Source organism: Amblyomma americanum, chromosome 6, assembly GCF_052857255.1.
Source record: "Amblyomma americanum isolate KBUSLIRL-KWMA chromosome 6, ASM5285725v1, whole genome shotgun sequence".
Classification (NCBI taxonomy): Eukaryota; Metazoa; Arthropoda; class Arachnida; order Ixodida; family Ixodidae; genus Amblyomma; species Amblyomma americanum.
In genome coordinates this window covers 131,229,020-131,251,791 of record NC_135502.1, presented here as the reverse complement: position 1 = coordinate 131,251,791, position 22,772 = coordinate 131,229,020, and the positions used below count along the sequence as shown (strand labels likewise).

At 45.2% G+C, this 22,772-nt stretch overlaps 1 protein-coding gene across 4 annotated transcripts in view; it reads left to right on the top strand.

Moving 5' to 3' along the window:
* The window catches only part of LOC144094106 (alpha-1,3-mannosyl-glycoprotein 2-beta-N-acetylglucosaminyltransferase-like), an 86,496-nt gene that overhangs the window by 39,543 nt on the left and 24,181 nt on the right, over window positions 1–22,772 (top strand). Inside the window, exons 1-6 of one of the 4 annotated variants that reach the window (XM_077628019.1) lie at window positions 2,078–2,256; window positions 3,043–3,171; window positions 3,450–3,561; window positions 7,294–7,414; window positions 11,970–12,078; window positions 17,427–17,565. In XM_077628019.1, coding sequence (XP_077484145.1) covers window positions 3,073–3,171; window positions 3,450–3,561; window positions 7,294–7,414; window positions 11,970–12,078; window positions 17,427–17,565 — 580 coding nt within the window. In that variant the 5' untranslated portion in view covers window positions 2,078–2,256; window positions 3,043–3,072. Of the gene's footprint in view, window positions 1–2,077; window positions 2,292–2,333; window positions 2,763–3,042; window positions 3,172–3,449; window positions 3,562–7,293; window positions 7,415–11,969; window positions 12,079–17,426; window positions 17,566–22,772 lie in introns of those variants that run through there. The other 3 variants (XM_077628017.1, XM_077628020.1, XM_077628018.1) reach the window with 3 other exon arrangements.

Sequence of the window (22,772 nt, the reverse complement as noted above, 5' to 3'; positions counted from 1 at the left end):
GCACCAAGAGACGACGAGTTGCGAGGGAAGTGGGAGCGGAACATGCGAAGGGACGACGGATCATTCATGGTGTTATACAAGTCATGACGTCACGCTTTCCAGCTGAAGCACTGCGTCCCAACTCTGCATCGGCCGACAAGTTGAATTCTTTTCTGTCGTTTCTGTCAGAGTGGGAAAGCCACACAAATTGGCAGCGGGGCTTTCTAAGCCAGTCCACAGTAACTGGACTGCGTGTAACTCTATGCAGTACCTTGTCGCTGTTGAAGTACTTGACTCAACACATTGGTTTCAAGTATGTAATGACAAGCAGGGTGAGCCAAGACCCCGTGGAACATCTTTTTGGCATCGTCAGACAGTCATCGGGATGCAATACTCATCCTACACCTCAGCAGTTCATTGCTAAAGTGAACTGTCTCAGCTTCAGCAATCTTGCACACTCTGTGTCAAGAGGAAACTGCGAGCCTGCTGTTTTAAGTTCACTCTTGAATGCAGATGCTGGTGAGCAGGACACTTGCACTGGGAGGGAGAAACTCATTGACAGATTTCTCGATGCCAGAAACTTGGATGCAGCCGACGCCCTGCTCACAAAAGCTGTGCCTGACCATTCTTCCATTGTTCTGGCATGAAGCGACTGCAGGCTAACCTTTTACATTGCTGGTTACGTCGCGCGAAAATGCGTTCTAAAAACGGGTTGTGAAAGGTGTCTTAACCTTCTTTTGCTCACCAAGGAGGCAGCGGACAATTTAAACATGGCCAAGCTTGTCCGTTTAAAGGACAATGGTGGGTTACTTTACCCTTCAAGCAAGTTGTTTAAATTTGTGGCTGACCTCGAAGAGTCATTCACAACCTGCTTTAGCCTTTCAGAGCTGCACTCTGAAAGTGTGCTTGATGTTTTGGACCTTGCTAAGCAAAAGCAGCAAACTGAGCTTGGATGCCCTGAGCACGCTCATACCATAGCTGCACAAATAACTGCATTTTACCTAACTACTCGTCTGCATTTTTTCACGAAGAGCATTAATCGAGCCAGCGACAGCAAGCGGCAGGCGTCAAAGCACCTTAAATTGAGTAGGTGCTGAACAAGGCAATGGCAGGGAAGTTGTGGATTTTTGCAAACAAGATTTTTTTCTGATCATTTCTGCACTGAAGTCAGTTGTAAATAAAAGCTTCATATGGTGTTCATGTGTACATAGCTGTGACATCAATTTTATAGTTATTACTACATCAAAAACAACACCAAAACTCACATCATAGCGGTAAATCGATCATATTTACAAGACCATTGACTTCTCTGAGCCATATATGAGCTCAAAATGCCGCATAAAATTTAGCTTAAACGGTTTACTTCTGAAAGTGTGTGGACAATAAATGGCTGTGAGTACACACACTAAATGGCATTGCTTTCGGGTCTTGATCTTCAAACCACAGCAATGGTCGCGCAAATAATTTGCTCTGTATGTCATGCTGACCGCTTGTCATTCTGCGATGGTGTTTTGCGCCAAAAAAATCACTCTGCAAGTCGGAGTTTAGCAGAGTTTAGCTTAGGTACGTGGTTTTCGGACGTGTTTCAATAAGTAACAAGACTAGTCACTGTAACTGACAGGCGGAGAACAGCAAGAAGTAATAAATGAGCGATTCTTATTAGTAAATGAGATGAAAAACGCAAGATGACAGACGACCTTTTCAAAACTACGCGAATTCCTGTGCCTATGAAAAGTTGCGGTGGCGCCATCTCATGGCGTCTGTTAGAAAACGGCTCGCCTGCGCCTCGCCGCTCGCGCCACTAGAGAGTATTCTAGTACACTATACCCTGCAGCGAAAACTCTACCCGTGCTACAAGCGCATGCATGCCTGCTCACTACTGACTGTTATTTTGCCGTAGGACGTTTATTAACAAATAAGATTAATTTCGGCGTCAACTTTAGTGTTGGGAAACCAGCAGCTAGTACTAGCTTTCGCACGCTCCTCTCGCCAGTGTGCGCACGCTCTCAGCCACCAATGTCCCCGCTGAAAGCGGTCGATCGCGTCTTGACCGGCAAGCAACAATGAAATTTCTTCTACGTGTAGTCAGCCGGGGATAGGGGGCGTTACTCGTCATCATGATTTTGTCGTAGCGGCGAGGCCGATGCGAGCGGTTTCTGTTTTTTTAATGTGCCTCTTTCTCGGATAGTTTTACAAAGTCAGAGCTGCTGGATTCGTTTGCGCAATGGAGCTAGTGTGAGCCGCTACAAGTCCGCGAGGCGGCCTTGCTTGTTCTAGGTGAGGCTGCCGACCAGAGCGACTCCCGAGTATCGGTAAGCTCGGCCGAGCAGTGCTGCTCGCAGGCTCACGTAGCCACTTATTTACGTTGTGCCTCCGTGGACTGATGTGCTCGTGCAGTCGCATCTGTGTAAATCATAGCCGGCGGGGAAGTGCTGCGCAGTCTCTTAAGGACTGGTCGGGTCGACCGGCCTCGTCGCGGACTGTTGATCAGTGTTTAAGATTCGCCTATTGCCCTTGAACCCACGAAGCTTCCCTATCGTGACCGGCATGGGACTGACTTCCTCAAGCCCCTTATCTTTCGCAACCCTTGTGGCACATTGGACGTGGCAATTTCGATCGTCTCCAAGCGGCCTTGACAAAGACATGCGGGAATAACTGTTGCATGCCGTCGCACGGGACGAAGCCGGACGACGTTGGTGTTGTGGTTTAGCGGTTACTTCCGACTGCTGCCTGTGCCGTCGATTCGACCGCCTCGATCTTTCGCACCGCGTCTTAGATTTTCTGTAAGGCTGGCTCACGTGTCACATCGGTGGTTCACGGTATCGGTGTCATATTTATCCTAAACTGATTTCAGCTGTGTTGACAGTTGAGCTGCGCAGTTTTCTGGGGGCTGTGTACTGTTGCTTTCGTAAAGTGGATTCGCCTAAACTCGCCTATGCACTGCAGTGAGCAGTGTTTTTACTCGTTGGCTTTCTAATGCTTTTCTTGATGCTGGGCATGTTTAAATTTTTCTTTTTTGATGCTATGGCTGACTGAACTGTTCTTATTTTTTGTCTCTTGCAGCTATGACCTGGAGAAAATTGCTATGTTGCAATGCGTAAAAGAAACTTCTTTTTATTTGTTTCACTTGCATTTCTAACATGGGGAGGCGTTACGTACCTTCTTTTCCTTCAGCGACCATTGACAGGGAAGGTGAGTTCCCTTGTTGCTTCCCTCCCGAACATGCTTATATGTTAAAACTACTTTCTTCGTTGTTTTTTGCACATCTTTTCTGCATTTGCCTGTGTTGTCAAAGGGGCGCAAGGTGCCATTCTTTCTTTCTAATGACATTTGAACATGAAACTTTCTTGTAGTTAGAGCACTAAAACTGCCGCAAGCATTTCCTGCATACTCGTGGTCATAAGATCCAAGCACGACATAGTTTACAGTTAACAATTTTGTTTTGTGTTATTGTGCTGCTCCTAATTCAGGTTTTCCGCCCTGGGAAAGTTCAAGCGCAGTTGGAGCAGTTAGAACAAGAGCTTGCCGAACAAGGTCGAGCAAACGCAAAGCTCCTCGGCAGCTTGCGCGAGCTAAAAGAAAGTGAGTACAGTGTTGTTTGTCTACTGACATGTTCTTGTTTTTATTTTCCACCAATGAATTAGAGCGGTGGATGTCTTGGTGTGCATATCTGTAGCTCCTGATGGCAGATCATTCATGCTTTATTGTACAACAAGTTAATTATTTCCATTTTGACGTGACCGGTTAGCAAGGGCACAACCTTTTTGAAGGCATGGCGGTGTCTCACTGGCGTCGAGTTGTAGACCGGGAAGTGTACACTATACCGGATTGTCTAATGATGCAGGTGGGCAGGTTACATGTCTCGGGCTGTTGTTTATGGCCGCAGTGGTCGCAAGGAAAACATCTGTGTTCTCTAGTCCTTGCTGTTGAGAAAAATGCTTAGGAAGCCAGGAATAGTTGTGATGAGTGCTACTGCTAATATTATGTGCATGTATAAAACTTTATATTAAGCGAGATATTGTATTTGCTTGAACCTGAGGCAGCTTGCTTTATAGGGGAACCTCAGAAAACCATAAAGAAGTGGTGGAAACGTATGCAGGCTGGCTGAAAAAGATGAGCGGAAACTGCAGTGATGTGTTTATTGTGTCATGTAACTGCTCGTTGTGAGCCTGGTGGAATGTTCATTCACTGTTAACATTAGGTATTTCTCATTCACTTTTCTCACATCACAGTGTGCTGTTCTCGATGCCATCCACTTTCATTGTTTGGATTCTACAACATGATGGCTACTTCTTTGCTGTCCTGAAAATGCTGCTCGTGTTGTAGCACAGAACAGGGGCCCTGATTGCCTTTAATAATGTACATTTATTTTGTCCATGCTGTTCTTTTGTTTGCACTTGAAGATTCAATGTATTGTTCACTGCTGATAAGGCTTTTCTAAGCTCGAAAGTTGCAGTCTAGTGACACTACTTATTCAGAGCCATCGTGTCATAGAACAAAACATGTTATGTATCATACCGCCACCGTGCTCAACAGTGGTGCAGAAATTACGTTGACAGGACCATTCTTTGCATTTAAGCTAGCGTGCAATTTTTGAATCTCTTGCTATTGTAAAAACCTTTAGCTTCAGTTCGAGTAAATATAGTAGTGTTAGTGCTAAGTAGGTGTGCTATTGGACATTGTCACCTGGCCTTTCTTGACTGTATCAGTTGTATAAAGCCAGTGAAACATGTATGTGCAGTCTCAAGTTTTATAATCTGCCTAAATGTTCTCAGCTTCTTCGTGCAATTAAAAAGAAAAAAATGTCGAACTGTATGTGCTACCAGGCTGCACGAGATTTTTCACTCCTTGGCTGCCAGCATTGCATGGTTAACTAATCCACTTCAGAAAGCAGCATTTTCGCTGCTTCAGGCATTGCAGAGACACCAGTAAGTGCACATTTGCGTTGTGGCTTGATAGCTGGCTGACATTGCCAGACTTCCTTGTCTGAATTCGGTGTTTCTTTCCTTGTGCTTGCGTGGCGAATTCCCTGGCAGCTGGCTGAAAATTATCTGGTTTTATCGCTCCTTGCTGCTCCTTGCTGCAAGTGATATGTTCGTCTTGACTGGCTAAAAACAGCCGATGGCACTTGAGGGTTTGCAGCCTTCTTTGAACTTCTGGTCCGCAGATTTATCTAAAATTGTAAAAGGATAATTAATTGCCAACCGGAGTTAGTTCTCTAATTTCTCACTGTTTTTTTTTAACTTGAAGCTTTGTACCAATGAAGATTATTTTGAGATCTAGTTACATGTAGTGTGCAATCTTTCTTCTGCAATAATAATGCCTAGGGATGGTAATGTCTCTGAATATGTAGTTTTTTCATTCAAAAAGGCGTGAAATGCCTGTAACCACTCCAGGCTTGCTTTCATCTGTTGCCACCGCGGTGGCCTAGTGGTTATGGTGCTTGGCTGCTGACACGAAAGACCCGGGCTCGATCCCTGCCGCGGCGATCAAATTGCAATGGAGGCGAAATTTTAGAGGCCCGCGTACTGTGCAACGTCTTTGCACATTAAAGAACCCCCATGTGGTTGAAATTACTGGAACCCCTCACTGCGGCAGCCCTCATAGCCTGAGTCACTTTGGGACTTTAGACCAAACCTTTCATCTGCTGGCTGTTTAGTTGCAGTTGAAGATTTTCTGGCAGAACTCAACGAAGGAAGTGAAATGTTTGTGTTGAAACTGTCTCAACATGTTATTCACAGGGTATCATGAAAACAAAATTTCTCATCAAATATAGTGAAAAAGAAAGTATATATGCGTTAGTTAAAGAAAAAAACGTGAATCTTAGACTGCAGCATGTGTGCAGTAGTGTAGAAGCATCGACATGTTTGAAATGTAGAGAAAAATTAAGGTATGTTGTGTTCAGCAAGGCAACTATGCTTGAAAACTGTGTTTTAAAGGCATTACCACTTTACTGAACAGTTTTCTATTTCACCTGACACTTCAGAGCATTTATCAGAAGTATGGTGTAGCTGATGAAGTCTACTGCGCAGTCCCTGTAAACTTTTTCTTAGCTCATCTGTAAACCCTGAGTTGCTGGTTATTTGCATGCTTTGATCACTGGCCTTATCTGCCTACGTTGGTATATAGTTGCCATCTTATTTTGGCATCCACTAGTTGGTCGAGTAACAGCAAAGCTGTGGCACTGAAGCCAAAATTTTAGGATGTTTTTGGGCTCTATTCCTGCGAGTTTCTAACAAGAAAGATTGTCACGAGGTCTGCAGGTAAAATAAATTCACCCATGCAATTTCCATCCTTTTATCAGTTAATTGATTAGTTGCACTTCTTTTACTTATATCGGGTAAAATTAATGGTGCTGGGAAGCGTCACCCTCCTCCTTCTAGTGAAACTTAAGTCGCAAGTTAGTGGTTACTTGTACAGAATATATATTAAACTTGACCTGACGGCTTCTGTCTATTGATCTCAAGTAAACAGACCATTATGAATCTTATTGTTAGCATTGTAAGCCTGTAGTTTCTTTCTATTTCCAGGACATACTGGTAGCAAATGGAGGCACTTAGCTGCCCTTGATGTCCTGCTTTAATGGAAAGCATGTTGCTTGAGCACTGGAAGTAGCTATCAGTCCCCTGGAGGATTTTGACACGTAGGGCACATACAAAAAAAAAAGTCGTACAATGTAACAGTAACGTTTGACACTAAGAACAGTTATTTTTTAGAAAGGAAAAGCAATTGTATTACAATACGAGTTAAAAAATGTGTGCACATCTTTTCTTTTTATGTGTACTTGAGTGCACCTCTTCCTCTTTTGGCTCAAATGAGCCTGAATTTGCTTATTGAGCTTGTTGAACCGTTTCTGCATCACGCACATATAACAAGTGTTCCATCTGTTGACCTGTTTTTCCCCCTGTCCTTGGTCGGAGTGTGGAGGGCTGCGCACTAATTATGTGGCCAGATGTGTGACACATGTTGGAGAGCCCTGTTATAGAGTAGCTTGAGGCAATTGTTAGAATGCAGGGGGAAAATGTGTTTCGAATTTATATCTGTTTCTGTAAGATTCAATTATTTTATGTGTTTGTTACTGTATTTGTAGTTGTACAGCTGAATAGGCATGGTCAGTGTCTGCAATGGAAGCCTTGTACTTGTCCTTTAATGCATGCTTAGAAAATTGGAGCAGCCTATTGGCTGGCATCTCGTGCAAGATGTGAATTCAGAAATTGCACGAAAATTGGGTGTGCTACTCTTGTGGGGCAGAGTGTGCGAGTTTTCTCACTCTCACTTGCGTGTGCTTGCTTTCATTCCTCTCTCTGCTGCCAGAGCTGCTTCAAGCCCAGAATGACAGTCAAGGCCAGCCTCCTAAGGACACCCCCGTCATTGCGGTCCTCCTGTTCGCCTGCAACAGGGTCACAGTGAAGCGCCCCATCGACCAGCTGCTGCAGTGAGTGGCAGTGCTCTTGCATGATCAGGAAGCCTGTGCACATGTGCCAGATGATACACCTTTAAATGTGCTACAGTTTTTAAAAATAGGATCTTTCAGTTGGAAGAGTGTTTCTTTTGGTGTAGCATTGTCAGCTAGTGCATCAGAATATGGCGGAAACGTGCTAGCTAGTAGGCTGGTTATCTAATATTGAGTAACCTTTTCTACTATTACTGTTAGTTTCCTTATTTATTGAGAGGTGTATAGCCCACCGTAATTAATATCTATATCAGTTTTTAGAACTTTGAAAGCGCAGTTACCCTCAGCTCTGTAGCCCAACAAATTCTGCCTATTTCAACGTGAGCTTGCTGCACTGCAGGGGATGCTTTGCCTGCAAGCTTTTTGAAAGCGCAAGTATTTTGGTGCCATGTACGCAGAATTTGTTGGGCCACAGCACCCAAGGTAACTGAGTTTTTGAAATTCTAGAAACTGATATGGATATCACTTACTGTGGGCTACATGCCTCTCAGTAAATAAGGATACTAAGAGTACTAGTTAAAAAATTAAGTACTCAATATTAGTTAACCAGCCTATTATTTAGCATGTCTTAGCTGTATAATTGTGAAGTGCTCTTCTAACTCAAAAAAGCCTACTTTTTAAAATAGCAGGACATCTTAGTTGAGACACCCAGTATATGCGAAGAACACAAAGAATTGTTGCCTTAGCTCTCACGTCATGAAGTGTAACGACCTCCTTTTGAAAAAGCTTGGTTGCAGGCTACACTCGTCAGCCATTTTTCTTAGTTGTGCTGCCAAAACTGCAGAATCAAGACATGTCCTCTCTACTAGCACAGCTGAATGTGGTCCCCATTGGCAATCAGTGGTCCTCTGTTAGAAAAAAAAAATTTATTACTTTATTACATTGCCTATTTCTTAAGGTGTAATTCATACAGAACTGCTGATGTTAAACACTGCAATGTCATGACAAGCATAATCTTTTTGGGTACAATGGGTCTTCTAAGCTTACATCTGTTCTAAGATTTCGAAACTACCCAGCCCTTCCAAAGAAGACACCATCTGCTCTCTGCTTCAGGTTGTCAGGAATAAGGAAATAGTTTCACAATATGACACAAATATGAGACACTAACACAAGACAGGTGTGCTGTGTCAGTTGAGTTGTACGCAAAAATTTCACGAAAGAATTACAGCGATGGCATGTAGTTGTTCTTTCTTTTAATAATTATGCTTAATTTTCCTTTGTTCAACGCCTCAAATTAAAAAAAAACATTGAAACATTTTCCTATGCTTTTTCGGTTTCGGTGACTGTTGGCTTCCTTTGTATGTAAAAATGAATGTGTATACCATTAAAAGATGTGGTATACAATGCATACCCTATTGCATTAGCACTGCCACGGTGGCTCAGTGGTTATGGTGTTCGGCTGCTGACCTGAAAGACACAGGTTCGATCCTGGCCACGGAAGTCAAATGTTGATGGAGGCAAAATTCTAGAGGCCCGTGTACTGTGCGATGTCAGTGCACGTGACAGAGCCCCAAGTGGTTGAAATTTCAGGAGCCCTTCACTATGACATCTCTCATAGCCTGAGTCACTTTGGGACGTTAAGCCCCCATAAACCAAAACCAAACCTATTGCATTAGCTTATAGCATTTTGGTGTAAGCAAGCATTTTCTTGTGTTTTCTTTTTCAATTTAATTTCATTTATTCACAAAATTGTGATACAGAAGTGAAGTACAAAGCAAGTGTTACAGCACGAGATCTCTGTTCAAAGCCAGAGAAGTGAGGGTTTCGGTGTCGTACAGATTCTGCACAGTTGTCTTCAAGTTAGTGAAATTTCTTGAACTAGCCCCAGACCATTTGCAACGTTGAAGCAAGCCAGCACGTGTGCCTGTGTGTGTGTTCCCGTAGTGTGCGCAAATGTTAGCTGGAAAGAAAAGCTTAGAAAAAAAAGCCCAGAAGTTGTGCTGAGTGAGAGCAAGGGAACTAATATTGTGAATTTGTGTGCTGATGTACGACCTAATTGTAAACCAATTGTAAAGAAGTTTTGTGAATGAATATAGCATTTATATCTAGTTGCTCTGTGTCAACAGTTGTCACAAACTCAAGACTTTGAATTAATGAAAGCACAAGATTGGATGGCTGTCTCTTGATTTTTATTCTTCTGCGGTGCTCAGATGGAGTTTCTCGTGTTGTGATTGCTATCGCTGTACTGCACTGGCAGCGCTCTGGTCATCTGTGGTTTGGTCAGTTTGCCAATTTCCCCTCTTACTCATTATCGGCGCACACGACAACGATGCTGATATCGGTGTCATCAGAAAAAGCTCTCGGAAGAAATCAACTGTAGCAGGCAGTTCTCTCTCAAATGTGAGAACTAACCTGAAATGAAAACTAAATCTGAGCCCATGGAGACCAAATATTACATTGGCAAGTGACTGAAATGACGGGTGACATTCATTTTCAAACGGGTAAGAATGTCTGACACAAACTGCACGACTTCAGCGGCTTTTTTGGAGCATGCAATGTGTATGGGTTGCTATTTGTAGCAAAAGAAGGACAAGAAAAAATGGGAGAAAGAAAGAAAACCAAAAGTGCAAGAAGAAGGCAGTGAAAAGGAAAGATGAGTTTTACTTGAACTTTTGCTAACCTTTCTGTGTCTTTATCTCTAAGGGCCATTCCTTGTGCACTGACACACATGCGACAGTCACCACCTGACGTATTGCAGTAGACTTGCCGTGATCTCACGGCTGCAAGGATACTTGTACTTCTCGACAATTTCTCCACGCTGTAGTATGCACGCATGGGTCTGAATACATAAGCTGCAGGAACACAGATTCATGCCTGTGAATTGCAGTATGTGCACACTTTGGCGCACATTGTGCTAGCTGCAGATGTGATGAATTGTAACAAATACAAATTTGTGCCTGTAAATTGCGGCATGCACACACTGATGCACATTGGCCAGCTGCAGATTTCATGAAATATAAGACACAAATTTGTGCCTGGAAATTGCACCATGCACACACATGTGATGAATTGTAAAATACAATTCATCTCATCTGCAGCTAGCACAATGTTTTTAAATATAACAGCGCGGAAAACAGGGACTTCAAGGGTAGAAAACACAGGACAAGCACTGACTCTCAACTAAAGTTTAATCACACGAAACAGGCAAATATAAGGGAACAGGCAACAACCGAACAACAAAACCACAAGGCACATGCACTACGTTGGGTCAAGATAGGCAACCTCACTGTCACGCAGGAGCAGGGATGGTTTGCTGACGCACTGAGGTTTCGGTTGATAACAAGATTAAGTTTTTAGATTTGTGTTTGACTATAGAGGAAGGACACATGCGTTGGAAATACTCACCACGGGCCGAAAAACTGTTACTGAACTATAAATCGCATCATTCAAAGGTAGTAAAAAGCGGAATTGTTGTTTCATCTTTGTCATCAGCGTTGTCAAAATCCTAACAAAGCTTCGATGATCAGGCTAAGAGGCTTAGGGATGCAGGTTATCCGGATGAGCTCATCACTTTGGGTTGCAATAAAATAGTTAAAAAGCTGAAAACCTCGGCTTTGCCGCCATCTTCACAGAAAGAACAGAAACGGAAAAAGTTCGCAGTCCTTCCCTATGTACACCGCCTTTCACATGGCCTTAAAAAATGTGGCCCATGTATGAAGGTGGTGCTGTTTTTTCAGCACCTTATAAGCTCAATAAAATTTGTTCAATTGTTGAAAATAAGGCTCGCAATATTAACACATCTGTAGCGTCTTGTGGCATTAAGCATGATAAGAAATTTTTGCCGTGCTCTGAGGCCGTAGTGTATAAAATACTTCTGTCCCGTGGTCAAATTTACATTGGTCGAACGGGACAGTGGTTTAACACACAACTCGGAGAACATCTAAACTCATTAGATTCTAACCGCTCCACGAATTTAGTTGATCATTGTTGAGAGTGTCAATCATGTTTTCCTTCCTTATACTATACTGGCATATTGTATAAACACCCCGACCAATTTACCAGGGAAATCGTAGAAGCCCACCAAATGAGAAGAAAACCAAGATTCTGCATCAGCAAATCATCCCTGCTCCTGCATGATAGTGAGGTTGCCTATCTTGGCCCAACATAGTGCACGTGCCTTGTGGTTTTGTTGTTCGGTTGTTGCGTGTTCCCTTATATTTGCCTGTTTCCTGTGATTAAACTTTAGTTGAGAGTCAGCACTTGTCCTGTGTTTTCTACTCTTGAAATCCCCGTTTTCCGCGCTGTTATTTTTAAAAATTGTATCACCAACTCGCCCGCTTATCTATCGTGTTAGCACAATGTGCACCAAAGTTTGTGCATGCTGCAATTTGCAGGCAAAAATTTGTGTTCCTGCAGCTTGTTGAGTTTGTGCCTGCAAACCACAGTGTTGAGACATAGATGTGCTGGAGAGAGCCAGGCAGAGTTATTGCACTGTTTAATCAGCGTGAGGTGTGCCACTGCAGTGTTGTCTGAGGAGACGGCTGGTGAAATTTGGTCATCCTCAGAGTCGCAAAAACTGTGCTGTGCTGTCTCCCAGGTACCGGCCCTCCAAGAAGCAGTTCCCCATCATTGTGAGCCAAGACTGCAACCACGCCCTGACCACCAAGGCCATCCAGGACTATGGCGACCAACTCACCCTCATCAAGGTGCGTGGTGACAGTCACGTGCTGCGGTGGTTACAAAAGAGCTGGAATGTACAGGTGCCCACAAAAGTTTTCAGGGCATTGATACCTCTAAAACGTTAATTCCTTGCCGCCTAGAGGTGCAGACAGGCATTCAGGTGTTCATTGTGCAGGTCAAACTGAGATGTGCAAAACACACCCTTCATTTCATGGCTGCATGCTTAGACTGCCAAGGTATTCAGTTTTGTATAAGCTTTTGTGCTTTTTAAACTTTTCTGGGCACTTTCACACTGTCACTAAATTACATATGTAATTACAATTACATATAAAGTACATGTAGCATGTTGAAAGTTTAACGTCAACAAACACATTCATTTTATATTATTTTATACGTTCTGAAGCCCTTGCAGGTCTATAGCAGGAGTTGGGTGCCAGAGAATATAGAACCGGTCACTTACATGATAACGAGAAAACAAGCGCACACTGACATCATACCTAGTACCCTAATAGTTTCAATACTGACTGAACTTTACAATGCTAATTACCTTCAGTACGGCCTAAAAATAGAAGGGCATGGCTAATGCCAGAAAGTGAGCTTTAGTCATCTGTCATTCACGGGGAAAAGCTGCATTTAAATAAGTTAATCTGTGAATAGAAAGGACAAATGTTTAGTGGATCTTAGCTTCTTGATGATGAGGTTGGTTTTTCAAATGTTGGATAACTGTTATGTTCCGAGATGTGATAATGGGAATTGACAGTGCAGTGTATGAACTTGGGGAGAATGATTATTCAAAAGCTACAAGGAATCGGGTTCTACTTGCAGGAAGCAAATAAGGCAGTCTAGTTCCCAATCTAGCCTTATTCGAAGTCTGCTGGATTTGAGGGAAGGAAAGGGGCATAACTAGCTCACTTCATGGATGGATATCTCAAGCTTTCACTGAGAAAGAAAACCCCCTCCCTGAATAAAAGCCTCTGTTGCCAGGTAGCCCTGAGCTGTTCAGGTGTCCACCAATATAATGACCCAGTTGTTCCCCTTTCCTTTCCTCAAAAGCAGCAGAGAGGACTGGGAACTAGACTCTCCTACTTTGCTTTGTGCAAGGGGACCCAAGTCAGATGTTAAGGTTGTTGCACTCATTTAAAATGCAGAAAGCATTTTCATGCATGGTCTTCACACAAATTCTTTGCTGCATTGATATTTGCCTCGTGTTGTCACGGTTTTCAACATGCATTTGAATGGCTTTTTAATGTTTAAAGCTTCCAGGAAGGGACCACTGATCATAGGACCGCATATGCTATTTCTTGATTGAAATTATATAAACTCAAGTAACCTGATTGATTTCCTCGCTATGATTCTGATTAGTAAATGAATTCTAGATAATTAAAGAACTTCTCGTTGTTTGTAAAGACATATTGAAAACTAGTGTTGCTATGGGTGCATATCTACGAAATGCAGAGTACGAAACCTTTTTCAAAAGCGCTTTCTTGATAGGGTAGTTGCGGTATTTACTTGCATAATGACCCCCCCCCCCCTTCCTTGCCTTCTACTTTTGTCGTTTAGAATTCAATTCTTTTAACTTGCATAAAAAATGCGCACCTGACCTTTAGGGTTCAGCATGTTTGCTTTTTCTTGCTGCGATTGGCCGGCGTCAACTATCACAAAATCCTCTGATCACGCCATGACACAGCAAGCACCCTTTGAAGCGAACAAAAACATGGGTAACCTGGATGTCACCCACACGCTTTTGTTCACAACCAGTGGGCATGCAGAAAGGGGGCAGGCAAACAGACCTAAAATGTGAAATTTCTGCTCTTGTGAAAAAATCTGTCAACAGTTTTTTCCCTCTCCTCAAATTGATGTCAACTTTTCTGGAAAAGTAGTATGTTTATTACATGAGTAAATATGTTATTTGTAGGGGTGTGCGAATATTCGAAATTTTGAATACGAATCGAATATCTTTGATATTCGATTCTATTCGTATTTGAAAAATTCATATTCGAGAATTTCATTTCATTTCATTTTATTCCCTTAAAGGCCCCATGACTGGGGTATTACATAAGGGTTGGCATTTCATAAGGGGTGGAATTTCCGAATGTTCGAAAATTCCCGAACCCAGCGATCATATACTGCGCAGACTTTCATAAATTCTACTGTGGCAAAAGCACAATATCTGGGCAAATTAGTTGATAATCCAGTTAAAAATTCCAGGAAAACGATTCAGAGGTCCTATTCCCTTCCTTCACCACCGTTTTTCACGCGGACCGATCGCATTCCGACGCCGCTAGGCTTGACCTCGTGAGAATTTCCGCAAGTGGGCTTTCCCACATATCACCCGTGCTGCGAACAAGATGGCCGACGGCCCGCTTCGAACAATCGCAACGAGAGATCGCGTTTTTTTTTTTTTAATCCTTCCGTAATACGTTACACATTTAATGCCCAAATCCGAAGAATGCGTCCTGTGGCCTTCATAACTCTCCGAGCGTGACCTCCGCCATCCTGTTTTGTAAACTAAGCTATGCGGGAAAGCCTACTTGCGGAATTTCGCGGGAGCCTCCTGAAGGGGCACGTCGAGTTGTCACAGTAGGGCAAGCGATCCTGTAAAAATCTCCGCCTATAGCATGGTACAATGTAACCCGCGCACCTCTTTAGTGGGCGTAACGGCAAGCGTGGCAACGATCGGAAGGCTCCTGTCGCTAGGTAAAAAAATAGCCTGGCTGCATAGTTTCGGTTTCTGAGCTTCTCAGCTGCCCCGCGGAAACTGCAACTGTCGGCCCGCGCTTTCGCCGGTAGTCCAATCCCAGCTTCGCGCGGCTTTTGGGCGCCGACTGGTGCGTCGCAGGTGATTTATTTTGCCTTTTTTAGAAGCTGTGTGGCCATTCGGACGTCAGTGTGTGTTCCTCAGCCGCTTGCTTCCATTTGTGTTGTTCTCCAAAACGGGCAGCTCGTCACGGGCTTACGGGTGTTAGCGCGATGGAGCCACCTCGTAAGGCCTTACTGCATCTCCGCATTTTCAGCAGTTTTTTTTTGGGGGGGGGGGGGGGGGGGGCGAGGCGCGGGGAAGTTTATAAACCTAGGCCTTCGGATAAAGTGGGTATTTCTTCCGGGTCCCTTGAACTCCGAATGAATGAGGTTTTACTAGTCGTCATGCTATTTTTTATTGCCAGTCTTGTCATTTTATGGCTTTTGTTTTGCGTGACCTCATTACAGTTTGGATACTGTTATCCGGTGGTCCATAACCAGCTCACTCAACAACTGGTTTTGGGTACAGATCCCGGAGGTTAGGCTAAACAGTCATTTCCTTCAAAATAGTGACAACGGGGTAATTTCGGAGTAGACGAGACGAGTTTGAATCCAGTGGCGGAAAAACATTTAAATGCAATTTCCCGAGCAATCAACACGTCTTCTGCTGCTGTACGAGCATCACACACCCATATAAAGATTCGAGCTTTACTGCGAACAAAAAAGTATTATGGGGGGGGGGGGGCTGCTCCTGGTGTCTGTTGCGCATGCCGTCGTCGCACTCGCCGTTTCGGTGACTAGACGGTGGCTGCTGCGACGCCATCTTTTTGGGGCCATTTTTCTGCTTCAACAACGACGGTCTCCGACGACATTTCGTCTAACGGAGTAGTAAGGCCTTAAAAAAATGCTGTTGCACGTCCAGCCATTAGCTCCTGCAAGTACCCCAAAAAAATGAATGGCGATAAGCTAACTCGGAAGGTCCTCGAAGCATGCGCGATTAGTCAAAAAGGAGAGCAGTGTGCAAACACAGCGTCTCCATGTCAAGAAAAAAGGCCGCTTTTTTGCGCGAAGCTCCTGGACGATAAAATGAAGAGACACCGGCGGCGAAATCAGTTGACAGTGCAGCTTCGTACCCTTCTGTGTTCTCGTTATAACCTTTCTGCTGCTACCTTCGTGAAGTATGTACCAACTATAGGTCAGTTGAAGACCCTTTTAATATTCTACTAAAAGGATTTTTGCGCGCGAATCTTTCTGCGGCGTGCGCGGGCCTCGAAACCTGCATGACTAACCTGAAGTCATGGCGGGAACGCCGAGGCCTCAGTTTGTCTCGGTGGTATTGACCAAACGAGCGCGAAGACCACCCCTCTGGGGGAAGGTCTGTCAGCGCAGAGGCAAGCGCAGCGAAGCAACATCGAAGCCTCGAGCAAGCGGCAAGTTCTACAGTTTGGATACTGTTACAGTTTGGATACTGTTATCCGGTGGTCCATAACCAGCTCACTCAACAACTGGTTTTGGGTACTGCTATGTCTCATCAATAGTATACATTTCTGTGCGCATGTTTTTTTATACGGTACTGAGGCAGTCTAGTTTTGTTTATTTTAGTTACAAAGACCATGCATTATTTTGAAAAAAGTAAGGGCAACAACATTTGCTTGTTTATCATTTTTCTGAAATTTTTTTTGTACTGAGCAGATATTCGATTTGATATTCAAAGCCATTTTTTCTTCATATTCGTATTCGATTAGTATTAGAAAATTTCAATACCTGCACCTATAGTTATTTGTGGTTTTTTATTGTTTTGAATTTAACTGGAGTGGCTGACTGGCTACAGCTATGGCTGCTGTGTAATGCCTGAAAGAATCTGAGCAATAGCCATCTCTGAACAGAATTGCGTAGTAGCGCGACGGAGGAGGGCACGAGCATGACAAAGTCACTGGAAAGGGCTCACAAACTTACGCGCACGATTGTGGGCTCTCTGGTGCATGTAGAAGTGTATTATTGGGTTCCGTTGTTCATAATGAGAATGAAGTGATTGAGCAAGTTTGTGGACTCTTCAGAAGGTGTTGCAGGGTCCCCTTTAAGGGATACAGGTACAAAATTTCGAATGCAAGCAAAAGATAGGATTAGTTTCATGCGCATAGAGGATGCCTTCTAGCATGTTTCAGTTGCAGACATTGAGTGGAACATAATTTAGTATGATTTTGATTATTGTCCGAGCAGCTGCTCGGGATTTCCATATCGAGTGACGTCATAATGCACTTGCCCCAATTTTTGCGATGTACCGAACCTAGTGGTTGTTCACAGGAACAACCAGTGCTTGCCAGTGACGCCGACGTCACCAGTATTGTAATAGTCCACGTTGGCTGGTCGACCGTGACATCAAGGTGCACATCAGTCCTGACACCGACCAAGACTGCCAGTTATAGAATTGTTTGTAATTAATTATTAACACTGTACACTGATGTTTTGAGCTTATATTCATGATTACTAGGCCCGTAGACCTCTTTCATGGCAAAAAAATGGACAGTCAAATGCTTTGTGTTTGTTTGGATGGCATTAGATCATGCAAAATCCTTGTGAACAGGGTTTGTATGTGATCAGTGAGGTGAAGATCTTTTTTTTGTTCTTCCTGCAGCAACCTGACCAAAGCGACATTCCACTGGTTGGCAAGGAAAAGAAATTCAAGGGCTACTACAAGATTGCACGCCACTATGGCTGGGCACTCAACAAGACCTTTTTTGAATTCAACTATGACACGGTACTCATTGTCGAAGGTATCAACCAGCACTTGTCCACTTAGCTCCTTTTGTCAGCATTTTCTCTGCATCTCATTCCTTGAGTTGCCAGTCTCCTTTTTCTGACTTGTACACATGCTTACAGTGGTAGTTACTTTGTCATCGCCCAAAATAATTCCTCAGCTTTACTGTTTGTGCTAAATAATAGCAATGCAAGGGTACATGTTTAGCTCATAAACAGACTATTAGTCATTTGGTAGGTGTTAGGATGGCGGAAGGACATAGGGAATTGTGTTTACAAAATGTTCGGAAATCACTGTTTTCCATGTCATGCTACATATGTTTGAATAGGCAAGAAGAAAAAATAAAAATAAAAGTGCCCAGCGCACACCACAAAAGTCATGCTACAGTCAACCCTCAGTAGTTCGAACTGAGAGGCAGCGGAAAATTTGAACTTTAAGGCATGCCTAGTTCAAATTACGAACTGCAGCAGTTTACTTCCGCATAAAATTTTTTTTTTCTCTTTCTGTAATAGCTATTGAATTGCTTGTTTCAGATGTTTTTTGGAGCAAGAATTTTTTTTTTTTCTGAGTAATTTATTTGTCTTCTGCTTTATTTACTTACCGTATTTATTCGAATCTAGGCCGATAGTTTTTTCAAAAAAAACGAGATGTAGAACTCTTATGTCGGCTTAGATTCGAGGATTTCGTTTCAAGGTTTCGTATTCGTAAAATACGAATAAATGTAGCACGCAGGTGGCGCCCCCACAAAGCGCCAACGAAAGACAGCACTGTAGCCGTTGCTATCCGTAGCCGTTGCTATCCGTAGCCGATACTGATCAAAGCACACATGAGCACTGGCTGCCATTTTGGCCTTGTTCTGTTCTCGTGCGGTGGCGTGAGCACATTCGCAGCAGTGAAGTTTTCGTGCGTAGTTTTTATCACCAACACCATGGCACCAAACAGGCGGTGCCATTATAGTGCCGCCTTCAAGCGGAAAGTTATAGTCGCTGCAGAGCAGTCGTCAAATCTTCAAGCCGGGCGGGACTTCGGCGAGGATGAGAAGAATGTTCGCCGTTGGAGGGGGCAGCGTAACGAAATTTTTGCTTGCGCGGCAATGAGAACGGCTTTCACGGGCCCCAAGAAAGGCCGCCATCCAGAAGTGGAGGTAGCTCTGGCCGAGTTTGTGGAGACGCAGAGGTCAGCGGCACTTCCAGTGACCACGGAAGTGCTGCAAGCCAAAGCAAGAGAGCTGGCGAGAGAGCGAGGCGTCCCCCGGGAACTGTTCAAAGCCAGCCGGGGCTGGTTGCAGAAGTTCATGAAGCGCTTTGGCTTCAGCCTCCGACGTCGCACGTCCATTTGTCAAAAGCTGCCGGGCGACTTCGAAGAGAAGCCGATCTCATTTCAGCGATTCGTAATAAGGAAGAGGATGGAGCACGGCTACGCCGTAGGACAAATGGGAAACGCTGACCAGACGCCGGTATGGTTTGACATGCCAGTGGCGTGCACCGTGAACGAAAAAGGTGCCAAGGAAGTGAAAGTGCGCTCGGCCGGATACGAAAAGCAGCGCATGACTGTAATGCTGGCCTGCACGGCGGATGGCCACAAGCTGCCGGCGTATATAATTTTTAAGAGGAAGACTCTACCAGCTCGGGAAGTGTTTCCAAGAAATGTGATCGTCCGCGCTAACGAAAATGGATGGATGGCGAGCGATATGGTTGAGCAGTGGATCAGAATGGTTTGGAAGCGGCGTCCAGGGGCCCTCTTGGCCAAACGTTCCCTCCTCGTCCTGGACTCTTACCGTGGACACCTCACTGACGGCGTAAAAGCTGCGCTTTCCGAAGCCGGTACTGACGTCGCCATCATACCCGGCGGCATGACAGGCCAGCTGTAGCCTCTTGATGTGTGCCTCAATAAGCCTTTCAAGGATCGGCTGCGCAAGTACTACGTGGACTGGCTTAGTGAAGAGCGGCGCGAGCTTACACCAACAGGCCGAATAAAGCGCGCCTCACTGGGAGTTGTAGCCACTTGGATAGCTGCAGCCTGGGATGACATCCCAGAAAGCTTGGTTGCATGCTCATTCCGCAAGTGCTGCATCTCTAATGCACTTGATGGCAGTGAAGATAGTGCACTGTTCGAGGAGGCCAGCGATAAAGAAGTCAGCGATGATGATGACGAATGAGCGGGGGCTGATCCCGGGCTGGCGTTGCATATGTCTCCTCGCCCAACGCTGCCTCTCCTCCTCCTCTTCTCTCAAAGCTCCTTTGGCAGCTTTTTTTTTTCAACGGTCCCTCTCGGGGCCATCAATCACGCTTCGGCAGAGCATGCAGGCACGATGCTTCCCGCTGTGTCTCACTCGAGTTCCTCTCTCTACACCAAGTCGCCTATGCGCAGACACATGGTGCAGTCGTTTCACGCCACGCACTTTCACGTGCGCGGCGACGTAAGAACAGTCGTGTCGCGTCATAAAAATAATTGTGATAATGAGGTATAAACAGTGTTGTTTTTTCGGCCGGCCTACAATCGAGGTAAGTTTTTTTTTTTTCTGTGGCCTTCAACTTTCGGGTCTCGGCTTAGAATCGTGGCCGGCCTAGATTCGAGTAAATACGGTATGTGCTACATGGTTCTCAGTGACTGATCAAGGTTTCTTTTCTTAGTGCAATTGATTTAGTTTAGCACAGGTTCTTTTTGGTCACCTTGCATTTGTCTAGCAAGGTTTCTGTTGGAGTGGCTCTGAATATTGTCAGGACTCGGTAGAACCCCGAGGAGAGCTGAAGGTAAAACGGTTTACAGGTTAACCAGAAAAAGTCCCTGCGCACTTCAGCTTCTTCTTCTTACCTCGCGCTCGTAGACCAAGTCTTCATCTTTGGCGTCTTCTTGCATGCGGCATTTGCCCCCCTCCTCAGGAAGCATCGTCTCGATGGTAACAAAAGGAAGTAGGAGGTCAAGATCGGTCTGGGTAGCACGGCTTCATACGTACAACATGGACGACGTCGACTTGCTGGCATCTCTTGGATGTCGATAACCCGTCCGGCACCACCTCATACGTGACGTCGCAGCACAACATAGGGCCCGAAGTACCGCCGTAATAATTTTTCGGAGAGTCCACGACGGCGAATAGGCGTCCAGACCGACACTTTGTCACCAGGTTCATACATGACATGTCTGTGGCGAAGATTATAGCGTCGTGCGTCAGCCTCCTGCTGAGTTCTGATGCGTACACGCGCTAGTTGCCGAGCTTCCTCTGCACGCTGTGCGAATTCCTCGACGTCCTGATCGACATCGTCGCCGTTGGCATTCGGGAGCAGCATGGCATCTAGCATAGTTGTCACTGGTCGGCCATGAAGAAGGCTGAAAGGTGTCATGCGAGTGGTGTCTTGTTGTGCCGTATTGTAGGTGAACGTGACGTAGGGAAGAATTTCGTCCCAATTCTTGTGGTCTACGTCCACGTACATACAGAGCATGTCGGCGATTGTCTTATTGAGGCGTTCCGTCAATCCATTGGTTTGGGGGTGATAGGCCATCGCTTTACGATGACTGGTACCGCTGAGGCTGAGAACGGTTTCCAAAAGCTCGGCCGTAAAGGCTGTTCCTCGGTCAGTTATAATGAGTGCCGGAGCGCCATGCCTGAGGACAATGTTCTCAACGAAGAACCGAGCTGCTTCGGCGGCGGTACCCCTGGGCAGAGCCTTTGTCTCCGCGTAGCGAGTTAGATAATCGGTGGCGACAATCATCCATTTATTCCCGGCAGTAGACGTCGGAAATGGTCCCAGGAGATCCATGCCAATTTGCTTGAAAGGTGTCTGGCACTTGAAGAGGGTGGAGTAGACCGGCTGGTTTTTCAGGGGGTGATTTACGACGTTGGCAGTCTACGCACGTCCGTACATAGTGCTTCACTGCCGCCGGTAGTTTCGGCCAGTAGTATCCGCGCTGTACTCTGGCCAACGTGCGGGTGTAGCCTAGGTGGCCGGCGGTTGGCTCGTCGTGACACGCTTGCAAGACTTCCGTGCGAAGAGCTGTTGGGACGACGAGTAGATGACTGTTCCCCCCAGGACGGAAGTTCTTCTTGTAAATTACGTCGTTGCGAAGAAAGAATGACGAGAGGCTGCGGGCGAAAATCTTAGGCACATCCGTAGTTCGCTTCTCCAAGAAACCAATAAGAGGGAGCAATTCCTGGTCCTCTCTCTGCTGTTGGGCAAGAGTTGCATCATCTATGACTCCTAAAAAAAGCAGTGTCTTCATCGGTCGTTGTGGAGGGTCCGACTGGTGCTCGCTAAAGGCAGTCAGCATCCGCATGCTTCTTTCCGGATTTGTAAATAACCGTCATGTCGAACTCTTGTAACCGAAGGCTCCAACGCGCGAGTCTCCCTGAAGGGTCCTTTAAGTTCGTCAGCCAACAGAGAGAGTGATGGTCGCTAACGACTTGAAAGGGGCGAGCGTTCAAGTAAGGGCGGAATTTCATAACCGCCCATACAACCGCAAGGCATTCCTTTTCTGTTGCCGAGTGGTTCGCTTCAGCTTTAGACAGAGTCCTGCTGGCATAAGCAATCACTTTTTTCACACCATCCTGGCGCTGCACCAATACAGCACCTAAACCCAGATTGCTTGCATCGGTATGAAGCAGGGTAGGGGCGTCGTCATCAAAGTGCGCCAGGACAGGTGGCGTCTGTAGGCGTCTCCGGAGTTCATTAAAAGCTTGGTGCTCTTCTTCACCCCAGCAAAAGACAGCGTTGTCGCGTGTCAGTGAAGTTAATGGCCAGGCAACTCGTGAGAAGCCATCAATAAATCGACATTAATAGGCGCAAAGCCTCAGGAAGCGCCTAAGCGTCTTTTTGTCCGTAGGTGTTGGGAACTTGGCGACTGCGGAGAGTTTTTCGGGGTAAGGCCGGACACCTTCTTGGCTAACAACGTGTCCTAAGAATTGCAGCTCCTCGTAACCAAAGTGGCACTTCTCGGGTTTTAGTGTGAGGCCCGCAGATCGTATGGCCTGAAAAACGGCTACCAAACGGCGCAGATGCTCCTCGAAGGTTGCCAAAAACACGATCATGTCGTCAAGATACACCAGGCATGTTTGTCACTTGAGTCCTGAGAGCACAGTGTCCATCAGCCTCTGAAATGTTGGTGGTGCCGAGCATAAACCGAATGGAAGAACCTTAAACTCATACAATCCGTCAGGAGTGATGAATGCTGTCTTCTCCCGATCCCTCTCATCTACTTCAATTTGCCAATATCCACTTTTCAAATCCA